The 18,396-nt window shown below is 33.1% G+C and overlaps 1 protein-coding gene across 1 annotated transcript in view; it reads left to right on the top strand.

Moving 5' to 3' along the window:
• Positions 1-1,831: 1,831 nt before the first annotated feature.
• The window catches only part of LOC129223309 (CUE domain-containing protein 1-like), a 29,433-nt gene continuing 12,868 nt past the window's right edge, over positions 1,832-18,396 (top strand). Inside the window, exons 1-3 of the mRNA XM_054857875.1 lie at positions 1,832-1,917; positions 9,593-9,743; positions 13,463-13,844. Coding sequence (XP_054713850.1) covers positions 9,675-9,743; positions 13,463-13,844 — 451 coding nt within the window. The 5' untranslated portion in view covers positions 1,832-1,917; positions 9,593-9,674. The remainder of the gene's footprint in view (positions 1,918-9,592; positions 9,744-13,462; positions 13,845-18,396) is intronic.

Raw genomic sequence — 18,396 nt, 5'->3', positions numbered from 1 at the left:
TACTTTACTTTATTTGTCCCAAACACCAGTTTTGGCTTGAAATTGAGTTCAAGTCACTATTGAAGAAAAATTCAATGTAGAGTCGGTAACGATAAAAGTTGTATTTTTTATGTTTTGATTGCGATTACATAGAAAATATGAAGTAAATAAAGAAAAAAATATGACATTCATGTCCTTTGGAATGTGCTTTTTCAATATATATATAAATTTTAACCTTTTAACAAGTTTTGTTACAGACTCCCCTATGTCACAAATACCGTGAAATGCCCCTTTATTGAAACATCTTATAACATAATTTCTTGTATTGGCATCAATGGCGTAGTGAGAAATTCTTCAGGGAGGAGGGGGGGGGGGGGATCATATGAAATCTTTCAAAATTAAAGGCCAAAAATCACAATTTCAGGTCTTTGCTGTGTGTTTGTTCCTAGAATTTATGACATCATAAGAGGAGAGGATATGACCCCCTATCCACACCTTGGTTGGCATTGCCTCTAACAGTTTCAAAATCTTGCATAAATCATAAATTTGTTATTTCCATTTTCAGACGATTAAAGCTTAAAAATTACAATTTTTCAAAGATGTTTTGGTGATGTATTTATGCTACAATTTACTTACTTTTACATATTTTAAAATTCCCTTCCTCTTCATAAGGAACATTTTTAGAGGATTGAGCACTTCTAGACTGTGAAAACCTGTAAGTTAAACAAATATGGTTAAATAGGCGAACAACACGAATTTTCAGTTTTTTTTTTTTTTTTTAAGAAAAAAAACTTGCTGCTGTAATAAAGGTTGCTCTAAAACTTTCACAATTCTGACTCGATACAATATAGAAGTCTAAGTTATTATGCGTCCAGTGATGAAGAAATTTCTAACAAGATATAAATCAAAGAAGAAAGATTGGATGTAAAAAAAATGAATTCTTCTAGTAGAATCTCATTAATCTGGATTAGTTAGGGAATCTGGGTTGTTCGAATTAATGAAAGAGTAGATTAAACAAAACAAAACAAAAAAAAAAAAAAAAAACTAAAAATTTAACCAAAGTAAGTAAACAAAATAGAATGAAATACAAATCTGTAAAAGAGAAAATTCAAAAATACATTGCTGCGCTAAGTCGCCTTTTATTAAAATACAGTATGTACATCAAATGACTGGGGAAATAAACAAAGTCCGGTTTAATACGGTCCAGATTAATAAGGGTCTCCTGTAGTTAAAACGTCTTAAAGGTATCTATACCAAAATATTTCAATTTTAATAAGAACTACCTCTCATTATTCCTTGTAGTAAAGATGTCGCCGTATATCTTCTGAAATAAGTCTACATTATTCATACTGTACAATAAAATAGCACTGTTTGCCTGAAAGAATAACTTATCCTTTAAAAGCTAAAAATACCCTAAAGCAAATATAAAAACATTTACTGTAAGTAAAATTCTCAGCAGGTGGAATTATTTTACACCGCCACGTTCTTTTGTTTTCAGAAGCTCGGCGGCCGAAAGAGCAGACGATTTATATTTTTGGTGGTTACAGTTGTATAATAACACTGGTATTTAAAAGTAACAACTACATCAATCAATAATTATTTCTATTGATCAGTAAGTACTGTGAGCTAATAAATATTGAAACGTTGATGATTTGATACTGATTCATACTAATGCACCTTTTTTTAATGAAATTCCTGCATTGCAAATGACAAGTTAAAAAAAATGAAACGTTCAAGCTGTGTGGAGAATATTTTGTAATTAAATCGGCGATTTTGATTTTGCGACGATGTAATTTAAATGTTATTAAATTTCATATTGAAGTAATACTTCCGCTTTTTTATATTTATTTCTCGTTTTAATAGTTCAAGTATCTACAACGTAATGCTTATATTTATCTTAGTAAACCTCATTGGTTTTGAAATCTGTTTAAGCAATTGGTAAGTTGCGTGTGTTTCCTGAGTTGCGTTTTCAAAGTTTCATTTTTATTAGTGTTATTTTCATATTAATCCTGCACGTATTTTAAAATTCCTCTGTTTCGTTCTCATTCTTGGGAGATATTGTATGTGATGATTTTTTTTTTTTTTTGTCATTTTAAAACGCTGTTTTGTTTATGATCGCCGTTGAGGGATATAGTAAAACGTTTTCGAAAATCGAATGTTCTTTTGAACAACCTTAAAAGATAATTTAGAATTTGAAATGACCCAAAGAGTTCTTACTGCTTTTTAGTTTTACTTGGTAAATTTATTGTAATAGTAAATAACATTGAAATATCAACACCGCGACGTGTATTTATAGATGTTTTCGTCACCTCAGAGCAATAGTAAGATATGATAATACAGTCGACTCCTGCTACAACGCGATTTGACTTACGCAAAATGGCTATAACATGAGCTTTTTGAATTTATAGCTAACGCAAATTCCTCGACCACTATTTGAATAATTTTTGAAAGAAGTATCGGTTACTAAATACTGATTTCGTGAATATTATTACATACGTTTAGCATCACTGATAGCGAAAGTTCTCACACCAAACTAGTCTACACATCGCGCTGTTAGTGCATCAAATAACTACTCAGTATCTTTCATTTATCTTTTTTTTAGAGACGTACACCGAGTACTCGGTAACTACTCGGTACTCGGCCAATTTGCCGAGTACTCGGTACTCGGCCAAATTTTGATCAGATACTCGGCCAATACCGAGTAGTTGCAAAAAATTGAATATTAAAGACAGATATTAAAATTTATAAAAAACGCAATCACATATAATATTCTGCAATCATTTACAATTTAAATTTTGAGAGTAATGAAGTTTGTAATGCTTCAAGGGAATTAATCTTTATTTTAATGTCCCCAAAGTTAATAAAACTTATTTATTAAAAATTGTGCAAAAAAGTAAGTATAGAAAATATGGAATTTTTATATTAAAAATGTATTTTTGCTACAAACAAAAATTAGTTATAAGAAATATAAAAATACCTTTGCTTAAAAAATAAAAGGAAATAAAACAACGTTAAAAGCACAGTGCAGACACGTGTTTTGGCATTACAAGTAATTCCTCTTTCAATGCACAAAATGTGAGCTCGTTTAAAGGCATCCGACAGAAATCGGATTCTTTTGTCGAATGTCTTTACAGTCTTTAGCTAACATTTTATGCACTGAAAAAGATGTTCCTTGTAACGCAGAAACACGTGTCTGCAGCGTTCCTGCACATTTGTTTTATTTGCTTTTAAAAATTATTTATTTTTGGCGGACAAGAACTATAATAGATTGGTACAATTTGTTTTAATTCCAACTTGATTAATCATACCTTTTATATTTATTTCTAATTTAAAAAATAAATTTTTTGTAAAATTTTTGTCAAATATATATATATATATATATATATATATATATATATATATATATATATATATATATATATATATATATATATATATATAAACAATTTTTTTTAAATAATGCATAATTAAATTTCAGCAGGAATTTAGTTTTAAAAACTATTATATGGGCATGGAGATCTATACAACTATTCCAATAAGTTCAAAATTCATCAAAGGTGTATCGGTGGTTCTTCTTAAAACATAATTGGTACTTGGTAACTCGGCCGAGTAGTGAAAGGCCGAGTACTCGGTAACTCGGTACTCGGCAGAGTAATGAAAGGCCGAGTACTCGGTACTGGGCTACTCAGCCAAAGTGCTACTCAGTACGTCTCTACTTTTTTTCATTCTAATTATTAAAGTTGGTAAAATGTAATGGCATCTTAGTGCACAGTTTTATCTCAAGTTTGTGAAGATGGGAGGGAAAACAAAGTTTTTCTGACAAGAAAAAAAGGGCTAAGATTCTAGGCGTGCTTGAACAACTACCAAACGTCAACGGTAGCACGACATAAATATGAGTGAATGTACCATACATACAATTAAAAAGTCGAAACAAAAAGACATCCATAAAAGTTCAGAACTTAGTTTCAGTATTGAAGCTTGCAGAGTAATGTCTAAGAAAAGTAAATATTATGAAAATATATGCTGCTCTTGTATTTTGGTTTAAAGATAATAGAAAGATGAACTGTTGCCATAAATGGAAACATATTAGGGGCATTCCACGGTATTTTTGACATTTATGTAGAGTCCGTAACGCGACCTTAAAAAGGTCACGTTACGGACTCTACATATATGTCAAAAATACCTTGGAATGCCCCATTAAAGAAAGGGCAAAGCAACCGTATTTTAAAATGTATTAGATAATAATCTGATCATGGAGCATAAATCATCAACATCTTCATTTTTTACTCGACTAATCCACTGTGCTGTTTTATTTAAGTCTCTGATTATTCATTTTGTGCACCTTAAAGTATTTCATGTTTAATAAAACAGCTTTTTTAAATTTTTCAAATCCAGTAAAAGTTTAGTTCTTTAAGTAAGAAACTAATTTACAGTTGAAGAATGCTTTAAAGCAGTATGAGGAGTGTTTATAAGTGTCTTAAAGAATTTAGTATGCTTCTAAAAAAAAAAATTATACCAACATTTTTCCACAACGCGAAATTTCGACTTACGCGAGGAATCTTGGAACGCATCCTCGTCGTAAGTTGGGACTCGACTGTATTTTTTTTGGGGGGGGGGGGATTAGATGTCATTGGTTGCTCTGAAACCGTTGTTGCTCTACTTAGCAAATTAGCTGATATAGGAATAGGAGGGAAAACTTTCATTTGGGTAAAAAATTGGCTGACCGGAAGGAAACAAAGAGTAGTTGTAAGGGGAAATTATTCTAATTGGAGTGAGGTCTTAAGCGGGGTTCCTCAAGGATCAGTGTTAGGGCCTGTTTTGTTCATTGTCTTTATGAACGATATTCATAAAAATATTTCTGGGAACATGAATTGTTTTGCTGATGATGTCAAAGTTATGGGGACTGTAGAAAATGAAGAACAAGCAAATCAGCTGCAAGAGGATCTAGTTCATATTACGGAGTGGGCTGATAAATGGGGTATGGCTGTTAATGTTGGGAAATGTCAAGTGCTACATTTAGGGCATGGAAATAAGTGTACAAGTTATTATTTGCAAGGTTCAGTCATTAGTCAGGCAGACCAAGTTACTGATTTGGGGGTCCTAATAAGTCAGGATTTAAAGTTTAAACAACAGTGCAGCATTGCTGGCAACAAAGCCAATAAGTTGCTTGGGTTTATCAATAGATCTATTTCAAATAAATCTAAAGAAGTTCTTCTGCCCTTATATAGAAGTTTGGTAAGACCCCATTTGGAGTATGCTGTTCAGTTTTGGTCTCCTTATCTTAAGAAAGACATTAATGTATTGGAAAGGGTTCAAAGGCGGGCTACAAGGCTAATAAGTGGACTTTCCCACTTAGATTATGATTCCAGGCTTAGAAGGCTAAAAATGTACAGTCTTGAGCAAAGAAGAGACCGAGGGGACATGATTCAGTTGTTTAAATTTATTAAAACGAAAGATGTTACAGGGCTAAAGTTTAGCACTGAAAACAGGACGAGGGGTCATTGTTTTAAGCTATTTAAATCTCAGGCTAACATGGATATTAGGAAAAATTATTATTTTAGCAGGGTAGTGGAACAGCTTACCGGAAGAGGTGGTAATGAGCAAAGGAGTAGACAGTTTTAAGAGGGCCGTTGATCTTCACTGGGGATTGTAAATTGACTAGGACCAGTCTAGCTGGGCCCAGAGCCTGTTGCTGGTCGTCACTTTTGTATTTGTATTTGAAACAACGATATGTGACGATCTGTGAAAGCTTTTTAAAAGTGATTATATTTTTTTTCTTAATTAGTATAATATATTGTTTACCTATTATTATTAAATTTGAATTCCTCATCTTTTTCTGAGTTTTGGGCTCTCAAAGGATAGTGTCACTAATTGAACCGATGCAATACAGTCTGCTTTTTATGATTTAAACATTTGACTTTAAATATTTATTTAAACAAAAGAATTATTTATAGGGGCATTCCACGGTATTTTTGACATTTATGTAGAGTCCGTAACATGACCTTTTTTGCCATAACTTTTTACTTTACTGTTTGATTAGCATATTATTTTATTTTGATCTTTTCTTACCAACACACCAGCTCCAATTAAAATAATTTGCAAATCAAACGGTAAATTAAAAAGTTATGGCAAAAAAAGGTCTTGTTACGGACTCTACATAATGTCAGAAATATCGTGGAATGCCCCTATAACTTTTGCTGGAGACATCATTTGGTCAAAATACTATAAAATGGTCCTTAAATAAAAATATAGATAATGTCACGTACAAAATTTAATTTTACTACAATTTTGATTTATATATGTTTAGTGTTAGGTTAAGTGAAACAAAGAATGAAAGAAATAAATGCAAATAAATTTAAAGTAATTTAGGTGAGGTTCAGCATGGCCATGCTCACATGTTTTACAGCAGTAATGGGAGGGATGCAGCTGTTTGTTCTTGATAAGTTTCTGTTTATTGGGTTGTAACTGATGAAACACATCATAGGTTACTTTAAAATCTCCAGTTTTGCTCGATGTTATGATTTTATACTTTAATTCGAAAACATTTACAGATATGCTGTGATAAATCCATCCAGTAGGGGATGTTCACTGAATGTTTGGAGCTATTTTGCTTATGCAGAAAGGTATTTTTAGAGTTGACATTATTTGACAACTATAACCCTTGTTCTGGTGGAGATTTTGAGAAACCGATTCCCTTATTCTAATGGGAAATTTTAACCAACATTTTTATTTTTCTTATCGGAAGTTTTAAGGATTATTGTCCTCATTCCCCCAAATGGGCATTTAATTAACTTAATCCAAGTGAAGTTATAGTGTATTGATTTTTAGTAATTTTTAATAATCGTAATTTAAAATAATAAATTGTATTAATAAAATTAATTTTTATCTCGCAGTTTAAAGTTCCAAGAGTTGCAGTAAGGGTCTGATTTTCCCTCAATATCGGCAACTCTGTGAGTGCTTGCAGAGTTCGAGTTGGACTGATTTTTGGGTAAAGGAGTTTGGTTGAAGGTTCTAAAATTTCCGTACCCAGTCTTTCTCCCTTCAACTCTGCAACCCAGCATTTCAATCATTTATCAAATCACTTATGTATTCATTTAGTAGTTAATTCATTTAGATTTATTACATTATCTTAAATCTTCATTTGACAATCCTCTTATTCATTCGTTCATACACCGATTTTCTTGTTCATTCACTATTTTAGTGCCACATTTATTGTTTTCCAGTATAAATGATTTGATTAACTTATTTATTCCTTCATCATTCCATTTTTATTCAGTTATTTATACATTCTTTTATTGATTCATTCATTTGATGAAAAATATCTTAAAGGATCAAATCGAAAACATTTCATTATTTTTCACTTTACCCCATGAATAACTAAAATTAAAAATTTTAAAAACCACCCGACTCAGTCGCAAATGTTAGAATTAAGAGAAAAAATTAAAAAGCCTTGTACTATTAAAATCAATTACAAGTATTTTAAAAATAGAAACAGGCAACAGATTAAAATTTTAAATCATTGCTTTTTAATTTCCTTGTCGTCCAACAATGAATTCCATTACCAATCGCGTGATTAAAGGCTTAGCCATATTTAAAATCCGCTTTAAAAAGCGTTATAATTCGAATTCTACATAACATGGAAGTTCCAAACATATTCTATCAAACGCAGGAAAAAAACTTTTATTTTAGTACTAAATTTTTAAATATGTTTTCGCTGCAAAAATCGCCAAAAAACTTTTATAGGTTTTTAAGTAATATCTTTGTTAATTAATGTCACCTGAAGAAGCAACCTAGCTAAGAACTCTTGACTAACTCTCCTTTCAAACAAAATTTTTTTTTTTCAAAATCGGTCCATTCGTTTAGGCGCTAGAGTGCCATAGACAGATACACACACACACACAGACACATCAAACTTATAACCCCTTTCCTTTGTGGTCGGAGGTTAAAAAAGTGAAATATTTTCACTTTTTTTTTGAAGGTACAAATTTACAACCAAAAATAGCATTTTGATACAAGTTTCACTACAAAATACATTGCTCTCTCTTTATGTACTGTAATTTTCAAAATAAATTTTCAGTTTGCTCATTTTGAAAAAGTTAAATTCTGCACCTCAGAGCCAGAAGAATGTAAGTCACATTATGATAATTTTACAGGGGAGAGGAAAAACTTTTTTCTGGCCCAAGCAAAGGAAAAGACATGCATTCTTCTGAGGGGGATTGGGACTGAAAAGGGGGGGGGGGTAAAAAAAAACGACAACTGAAAGCCTTAGGACTTTTAGCGTCAGCATAAAAATGAAACAAATAAAAATAAGAGAGAAAAAAAAGTGCAAAATTTTGGTAGGGCTGGTTTTAAGAGCATATGAGTGGTAATTCATGTATTTCTAACAATTCACTTTTTAAAAAGATTTTGATACTCTATGTACACAATGATTTTCCCTGTAGAAACACTTAAACATGAATTACTTTTATTACTTTAGACTTACATTATTTACCCCCTAAGTATTTTGAGATGTCACGAACACTTAGTAATAATTTCATTGATCAAGTATAGCTTGTTTTGGTAAAACAATTGATTTACTAATATCTAACAATGAACACATAAACTAAAATTTACTACTTGTGCTAAATAATGTTTTGCAAATAGATATACAAAGTAAAACAAATAATTGTGTTCTGAAAATATTGACATTTCTGCTTTCTTTTTAATAGTTTCTAGTTTTGGTTTCTTAATTGAAAAATAAAATAATTAAATGAACCCCCGAAAAAGGCACATGAGAGGAGGTTGCCCCTCTCCCCGAATTACTGCCACTGGGACTGCATTCATTTAACCGTGACACAAGCTTGAAAACGATTTTTTTGAAGTATTACGTTAACATGGCTTGATGCAGAATAGGCTTCTACATGCAATGCACTAAAAAGTAGAAAACCGCAATTTTTTGACTTACGTCCTTCTGGCACTGAGGTAAAGAATTATCGTGACTGTTTAAATTTGCCCCACATTCTCTTATATTGTTTATGCACCTATTGATAAACCCAATAAGATGCTTGGGTTTATCAATAGATCTATTTCAAACAAATCTAAAGAAGTTCTTCTGCCCTTATATCGAAGTTTGGTAAGACCCCATTTGGAGTATGCTGTTCACTTTTGGTCTCCTTATCTTAAGAAAGACATTAATGTATTGGAAAGGGTTCAAAGGCGGGCTACAAGGCTAATGAGTGAACTTTCCCACTTAGATTATGATTCCAGGCTTAGAAGGCTAAAAATGTACAGTCTTGAGCAGAGAAGAGACCGAGGGGACATGATTCAGCTGTTTAAATTTATTAAAACGAAAGATGTTATGGGGCTGAAGTTTAGCACTGAAAACAGGACAAGGGGTCATTGTTTTAAGCTATTTAAATCTCAGGCTAACATGGATATTAGGAAAAATTGTTATTTTAGCAGGGTAGTGGAACAGCTTACCGGAAGAGGTGGTAATGAGTAAGGGAGTAGACAGTTTTAAGAGGGCCATTGATCTTCACTGGGGATTGTAAATTGACATGGACCAGTCTAGCTGGGCCCAGAGCCTGTTGCTGGTCGTCACTTTTGTATTTATATTTGTATATTGTTCTTTTAGGTGAAAAAATATCTTTAGTAAGAGTCAGAGGCAAGATTGATGCGATGCTCTCGTGAATCGAACATAGGAGAGCAACCCAGAGATGGCCGCCGTGGAACAGCAGGAGCCTGGCCGGGAGCGGCCCCCGGTCACCCAACTCGAATTCAGACAGGTAAGTGGGGGAAATTATCATAAGAGGGGGAAACCCCAAAGTGGGGGTAAAGGACTAGTTAAGGATCTTTTTTTTAATTTGGAATACTGTATTTTCCTGCGTATAATCCGCAGATTATCTGCTAAAAAAGACAAAGTTTAAGAGGTGCGGATTATACGCAGCCGCGGATTATCCGTGATTTTTTTCCGCCTTTCAGCTTAAAAATTTCAAAGAATATTTTCTTTTTTGAATACTTTTGTGAAACAAATTTTACAATGGCACTGTCATGTGTACACAAAAAACATCGCATAAAATTTTACTTCTCTCATTGACATTTCTGAATTCAAAGTTAAAAATGAAGAGAAATACTTAATAAAGAATCTATGTATTACTTCATAGAATAGTTTTATGAGTTAGTAATAAAATGGACAAAAAGTATCTCAAGTTTTAAATAAGAAGTAGTTTTCTTCTTTTTTCACTTTTTATATCTCTTATATAAATACAATACAAATGTCAAGACCAGCAACAGGTTCTGAGCCCAGCCACAAGCAATATATTCGAAAAGCAAGAAAAATGAATTATGAGCCGCTGAATTTATTTAAACTAAGAATGTTTCATCCCCTTAATCGAAGCAAAACATTGAAAGAATTTTTCTTTGCAAAAGTTTATAATCATAGTTTAGTGTTACAAACTGTACTGCACAAAAAGTTTACTTATTTTAATCTTTTTTCCAACATCATTCTCTCTGAGTGTTTTCTACGAAAGCTACTGTATTTTCCTGTGTATAATCCGCGGATTATTTGCTAAAAAAGACAAAGTTTATGAGGTGCGGATCATACGCAGCCGTGGATTATCTGTGATTTTTTTCCGCCTTAACACCAACGCATTGAACCTCAATAATTTTACAGTAGGATTCACCGATCGAGTTCAAGACCGTACGCCGACTGAATATTGTTTGTTTTACGAAGCATGCATGTTCTTCTTCGCTGCCTGCCTGTATGTTGGTTATTTTACGTTGCTTCAATGTTCCTCTTTGCGATTCAGGTCATGTAAAATAAGCAACATTACAGTGAAATAGGTAGCCATTTGCACAAGATTAGACCGTTTGCTCCTTTGTCTTGATTCTTTGTTTTTCAAGTAATTAGCGTACTATAATCGAGATTTCAAGAAGAAATCATTATATTTTAGATTATATTTCAGATTAATTTTGATTATGCCTTCAAAGTAATTACCTTTTCACGTTTTTAGTTTAGTTGCTCAAATGGTAAGTTAGATTCAAACTTTATCTTTTTACATCGTATTATCCGCGGATTATACGAAGCTTTTTTTTCTTCATGCCGATTTTAGGACCTGCAGATTATAGATCGCTCGCGGATAATACGCAGGAAAATACGGTATTGTTAAACTCTGAAATTGCTGTGTTGTAGTTTACAGGAAACAGGCCGTGGGATGAAGCAATAATTTCAGTCCGTTTCCGCAACGAAATCTTGTGCTGCCATCTGATTATAGAACAACAAGTTAACTTCTGAATTATTATAGTTGATTGCAAAATTAGATAAAAATATATTGATTGGATTTTTGCTGAAATTATTTTTCGAGTACAAAAGTAGTCAATTAAGACAGAAAGCTTTTTATAGTTCGATTCCATGTCAAAAACTCGTGCTGTTATCTGGCGATAGAACAACAAGTTAACTTCTATTTTACTATAGTTGATTGCAAATCAGGGTTGGGTTTTGAACTGTCCGAAACTGGTTTAGGACAGGACAGGTGGTTTTTACCGTCCAAAACTCTAAAACTACAAAAGTGTCCGAAACTGTCTTAAACTGTCCAAAACTATTCTAAAGTTACATCGGTGTAATCTAATCAATTAGTACTTACTGCAATATTTGTAATGCATAAATAGATATTAATGAGGTTTAATTGTTGAGTATTGGATAATATTTTTCTGCAAAATGTTCATTTAAAAAGTATTTTACTAAAAAAAATGCCAATAACTATTACCTAAAAACTTCCTTATGTAACAGTTGATAGAGTTATGAAAGGAAATTCACAACACTACCAAGATAGCTAATTTCTGTTCCATTTATAACTCAAAGGAATGTTATTAAATGTGCAATATTTAGGTGCAAAAAAAAAAAAGAACTTTTTTTAGATGGTTTTTGCAAAAAAGTGTTACATGATGTTTTAACAAAAATTGTTCTTTAAATCATAGATTAAATAACAAGACATTGATGATTAAACACGTATGTTATAAAACTTGTGCTATTCTTTTTTTAGTTCATATTTTTTAATATAAAAATTGTAATTTATTGCATTTAAATGAATTATTGCACTATATTTTGAACATTTTCTTTTGCACACATGCATACATGTTGAAAAATTTGGTTTTTGGAAAGAAAAAAAACTCTTGCATACAAATTGAAAATTTTAATGAAGAATTTAATTTTTACCTAACTAGATTAAAATCAACTGCATAAATAAGTTGCATATATGTTTATACTATTTATACTTGAATGTTCACATAAAATAAATATATTAAAAATTAAAAAAAATAATTTTGACACATTTTGTTCTGTTTTTATATTTTCTTACAAAATATAGTTTCTCAAAAAGTAGTTTTGGACACTTTTGGACAGGACGGTAAAAACCAGGGTTTTTACCATGGCTTTTACCGTAGTGTCCAAAACCTTGCCAACCCTGTTGCAAATTTTACGAAAAAAATATTGACTGAAATGTTTTGTTATAATTATTTATCGAATACAAAAGTGATCAGTTAAAAAATAAATCTCTTAATTTTTTATTGCAGCAAAAAAAGGAGGACTTCTGTTAAAATCAAAAAAATTTGCTAGCTGTTTCAGTTCATTCAAGATTTTTATAAATCATTACAAAATTAATCTTCAATTGTGACATAAGGATATTTATAAAACAAAGAATATAAATGTATATATGTGTGTATATATATGTGTGTATGTTTCCTATACACAGGGCCTAATTATTGCTGAATAGGCCATGGCCTATGGCCCCCGTTCTTCAGGGGCCCCAAATGGCCCGAGAAGAGTCATCATATAAATGAGGGAGAAAAAATGCTCGAAAAAATTAAAATAAAACATCCGTATAAACCCCTAATTTTCTGTATCTGATACAATTTGTTCAAATGTTCCAAAGTAATTAGAATGTGAGAATTATTACTGTTCTTGACTAATTTCATGCTAAACTGTAGGTAAGCGTTCAATTAGAAATCTATTTTTGATAAGGGTCATCGTTGAACAATGCTTTATTTAGTGCATCATTAACAGAGTAATTAGAAGAGATTTGAAAAATGTTTAAAAAACTTTGCAAAATTTCTGCGAGAGAACTCCAAACCCCTTGCTCTAAGTTTGCTAAAGATGTCTTTCATTTGCGTCTTTGAGACATCAGTTTAAGATTTTTCTCTGTGAAGAGCCTTCCTTACCCTTACAAAGTCCAAACTTCTTCCGTATTATTATTAATTAGACTTTATTTCAAAAAACATTACGGGGAAAACTCTGGAAACTCCTCTCTATTCCCAAAACATTGACAAAACTCTACTAAATTAGCATTTTTAAAACTACAATTCCAAAACATTACGCAAGAGAACATCAGAAGCTTCAACTTCCTGAAAACATTTTGCCCCATGCACTTATAAACCTCACTCGGTACCTCTGCTCTAATGTGCTTATATTTTTAGATGACCTCTAATCTCGACCTTCGTCTCTCTCCAGGCCATGCGAGACTTCAAGACCATGTTCCCCGAGATGGATGAGGACGTCATAGAGGTCGTGCTGAGGTCGAACAACGGGGCGGTCGACTCCACCATCGACCAGCTGCTGGCCATGAGCACCGACAACGAGAACGAGCGCCTCAGGACCGAGCTCGACGCCACGGAAAACGACGAGCTGCCGCCCCGGTACTCCCCTTCCACCCCGCCCCCCTCCTATAACCAGGCGGTGCCCTTCGCCCAGAGCCCCTCCCGGGCCCCCACCTCCGGGGAGGCGAGGGCGACCCCGGAAAGGGCCCCCAGGGTGGTCCCGCCACCCAGGAGGGCGGAAGGACGGGCGGCGTCGGAAGCTCCCGCCGTGCAGTTCAAGCTCCCGAAAGTGAATGGTAATTGGACAGTTTTGAAGTTGATTTTCATTCATATTGAATAGCAGCCAACTCGCCCAATTTGTTCGGTATACTCCCGAATTTTGATGCCTTCTCTCACTCTCTCTCTAATAAAATAAATATATATCCCGAATTTTCATCCACACAACAAAATTCCCTAAAAGGGTATTTTTCAGTGACTAGAACTTGGGGCTCCCTGGTATCCTCCGAAAATCCCTTTGGTAAAGTGATCACAATCCTAGAAATATGCAAGCATGAAAAGGCGTAAGTGCTAATTCTATATTAGCTACCAGTTTGTTTGGCACTCTTGGCCTCCTCAAGAGGCTTTCCACCTCCACCTCAGTCAATTCCAATTCCGGGCTGATGAGTGCTAATAAGCATGAAACTGTAGTCCTCGGATGTAATGACTGAGCTGGTGGTGTATTTCATGAAAAGGTTATTTTTTTAAACATTATTTAATTTTCCTTTTAAAAATTTGATTTCCCAAAATAAGTTATATAAAACATTCCAAATTTTTTTCTGGATTTCCCAAATTTTTACCTGTTGCAAGAAATGTTTATTATCTTCTATATATATATATATATATATAAATGGATGTTGGTAAATTTGTTCCCTAAGATCTCAGAAACTACCCGTCAGATTTGGCTGAAACTTTCAATGTTTGTTCTTTTTGGTACTGGGGAGTTTTGTAGACCAGTTGCAAAATATCCGATTGATAGTTCCTTTTTTATTCTAATTTGTCCAAATTTTCGCATAAATGCCCCAATATGACGGTGAAAAATATGTGCACACATTCAAATTATGTGTCCATCGAAAGCGCTTATTTTTCTGCTGAAGATGGCATCTGTTAGAAGGTTCTAAGTTGTATGAAAAACGAGTTATGAGCTTTTTTTGTTCCATGTTCGAAGGCTTTCCTCAACCCAATTCATTATTTAGTGTGTCATCTCAATTCCCAGTTCATAGTTAGAATTGTTGAATGTTTTTGTGTTTCGTCTGACTGTTGGAGACTTTTCTCGAGTCAAATCTTAAAGTAATGTTTTTTCCCCAAGATTGGCTAATAATAACTAGATTTGGTTGATTATTTTCCATTTAAACCGAACTTTTGTGTAATTAATGTTTTTTTTTAATTATTTGTGCTGATTGGATTTTTAAATCATTATCCAATCTAACAGCAAAAACCTCGCCAAAATTTATGCAGAAAGATTTCAGTAGCGGATTGTAGCGGTTTGGCAGTTTTTTCAACTGTCGCCGTTTTTGAAGTCAAAGACTACGTAATAATGTTTGTCAGCTTTCACCATGTAAACAAAATATCGTCAATCAAAGAATCTTTAAAAACTATTTTTACTGTAAAATAATCCAGCAACTAAATTAGGCAAATCCATAAACAGCACAAAAACTTCCATTAATGTGACTTTGTGCACAAATTCAAACCATCGCCAAATTTTACTACTTATTTTGGAAACATTTCGGATGAAATAGTTTAGCGCCATTTTATGGTGACCAAAAGTATCTTAGCATATGGCGACAATATCTCTTTAACAAAAATTAGTAACATATCGTTTTACAAAGTAAGGTGGGGGAGCATTATCCAAGGTATCCCAAATCGATTCCCTCAAACTGGGTAACATTTTAAATCGTACCAAGAACCCACAATAATTGAAATTTTCCAAAATAACTAAAGCCAGTTTAAGAGGATCACGGGCGCGCGGCTACATTTTTTTAAACAGTTCGTTCTTCAATAGACAAACAGAGAAGGTAAGACTCCATGTAAAAAAAATAAGCATTAACTGATAAATCTTTCTAAACATGTGAAGCTTAATTTCATATTTCGGAAATTCTTCAAGTTCATATAAGCTTTCGTGTTTTCGTTTCTAAATGAATACTATTTTGCTCTTTTTACTTAATGCTACTTTAGTTTTATGAGTAAGGAAGAAGCTAGATTTTAAATATCGTCAAAAAGGTGTGTTTTAAGTTCTTTCACTTAAAACAGAAAACAAATGCAAGTAACGATTGTTTCTCATAATTATTGCTAGCCCAGGCAACGCCGGGTATTTTTGCTAGTCATTTATAAAAGACAACTAACTAAAACCTCTTTTCAGATATCTATTTTTTTAACCTTTAAGTTATAGATTTTTTAACTTCAAAATAGTAATAATAGTAATCTCAAATGCCAAGTTTTATATCCTGACAGATTTTGGAACCCAGAATTTTGGGTTCTATGAAGGCATAATTAAAAAAATCCCTATTCATATTTTTAACATTTTTTACCTTCAAGTTTTTGGCATTAAATTTGTTCATGCAAAATCACCCTAATTTAAAACTTGTTCAATGTTGGCAGCTGGAATTATTCTCTCTCCACATCAAACCAATGCTGTTTTTTGTAAAATTCGACCTTGCCCTCAGACGCAGTTCCAGAAAGGAGAGTCACAACTTTCCCTTAAGCCAGAGCCAGAAGTTGTGTTTTGGGGATTTATATTTCATAAAATTTACCCCTCCTCCTCTTCACCTATGCCCAAAATGACATTTATGATCCTCTTACCAATGTTGACCTCCTCTAAATCCAAAAGCTGGGTCTGCCCTTGCTTACGATCTCAGATTTTGATGAAATTTGATACAGAGGTAGTGCTCATTTCTTTCTATTTAATGAAAATCTAATGATAGCATCACAGTAGGCAATGAAATTGTTGAAACGAAATGAAGTTGAAAAGTTTGGTTTAGTTTCATAATCAAGGTTTTAAAGTTTGAGCAAGGGGATCACAAAACGAACCAAATGAAACTGCTTGAATTTCCCCGGGAGTTGAGAGGAGGTTTGGTGGTAAATGACAGGGAACGGAAAGCAGTAGCCTCCTAGTTGACCTTTTTTTTTTTGAAAAATACAAAGCCATTTTGCAGCACTAAAAATTCAAAAAGTAAGATACAATGCCTCAATGACCCAAGTTTCAAAATGACCTGGTGGGTGTGTTCAGCCAATGGCTCGGGTGCCTGGCCTATCACCAGGGTTATTCCCAATCCCCCAGATTTTGAGTTTTGAAGCCAGGAGCATCTCAACCTAAAATTGTTTGAAGGGCGGAAGATCCCAATTTGTCAAATGTTACCCTAAATTTTGCTGAATGATAAAATATGGGTATGTGCACATAACTACATGTAATGAAATGGGACATTCAAGCATTTGAAAATTGCAATAACGTCTCAAAATTTAGTGAGTTGTGAGTTAAAATTTGTTGAATGAGGGAAATTTTGGGCAATCAGGGACACCGCTGTTTGAAGTTGCTAACAAACAGGATTGGCACTTTGATGCCAAAAACTGATTTCGACAGTAGGTAACTCAAAAACCAAAGTTGATGCTAAAAAAATATAAAAGGCAAATTTTAAATGTTAATTTTTTTTCAAGAAAATTATGAATCCACATTACCTTTAATACCATTAATTTGTATTGACAAGTAATTCTTCACAAAGTCAATTTCATCGTTGGCTTCATCAACAATAAATTAATATTGAATGATTTATAAATTGCAGTGTTAATTGCAGAAAGAGTTGAAATTTTTGTGTGATTTTATTTCGAGAAACTTCATCTGTCTTGTTTTTATATCAATGTATCATTTTTAAAAACTTCTCTTTTTACCACAATAAATTTCATTAGGTTAGAATTATTTTCAGCATTCTTTAATTTTGTTTTGGAAACTTCCACAGTTTTTTTCATGGAATTTTTTTTCACATGACAATACCATCTCTTAAAGTTATTTTTCATGTTTGCTGAATGTTTTCAGCATTAACACTAAAAAGCCTCTCTGATAGTTTGATTGTTCAATAAATCGAATGATGACTGACTAATGACATGAAAAATGAAACATTCTGATTTTTAATCGTATGACCTTATTTGAGTACTAATGTAATCCTTTAATTTTTAGCCTCATAGGAGGTAAATATTGACCTTTTGACCAATAAAGATAGGAGGCAGGACCAGGGCCGGCTCTAGTAGTTCTGCCGTCCTAGGCATAGGCGGATTTAGGACTGAGTTCCTGGGGGGTGGGGGGGCAAGATTTTTTTTTGAGCAACATTTTTATAGCCCCCACCCCCATGTTTTTGTGTTTTCTGTGATGCAAGTCCATGCTTTGTGTTTTCATGCTGTCCTTTTTGAATTGACCTTAAGAGAGGGGGCCGGTATCAAGAAAGTGATGCAGGGCTCCTTTTAAGTGAGAAATAGAATATCTTCAAATTTAAGGGTCCCGGGGGTTTCTCCCCCGGAGGAAATTTTGTAAAATGGATATAAAATTCTGCATTTTGAAGCCTTATAAAGGTTAATGGGACAGACATAGAAAGTGATAACTAGATTATATACAGTTGTACAGTATTGTTCAAACTTTGTAAGAAACAGCCATTTAAGGTTTGAAAGAAAAAATAAACTATAGATTTCTCATTACAACAACCTTTTTTTTAATTATAAGTAGTGCAGAAAATGAAAAGGTTTAAAGGTAGTGTATCTTTTTTTCCCGGGCTAAACAGATTAACAATATGCAGTAGAAGTAAGATAAAAGCAATCAATACAAAAGAA

Source organism: Uloborus diversus, chromosome 5 (assembly GCF_026930045.1).
Source record: "Uloborus diversus isolate 005 chromosome 5, Udiv.v.3.1, whole genome shotgun sequence".
NCBI lineage: Eukaryota > Metazoa > Arthropoda > Arachnida > Araneae > Uloboridae > Uloborus > Uloborus diversus.
This window is presented reverse-complemented; position numbering and strand designations above follow the sequence as displayed.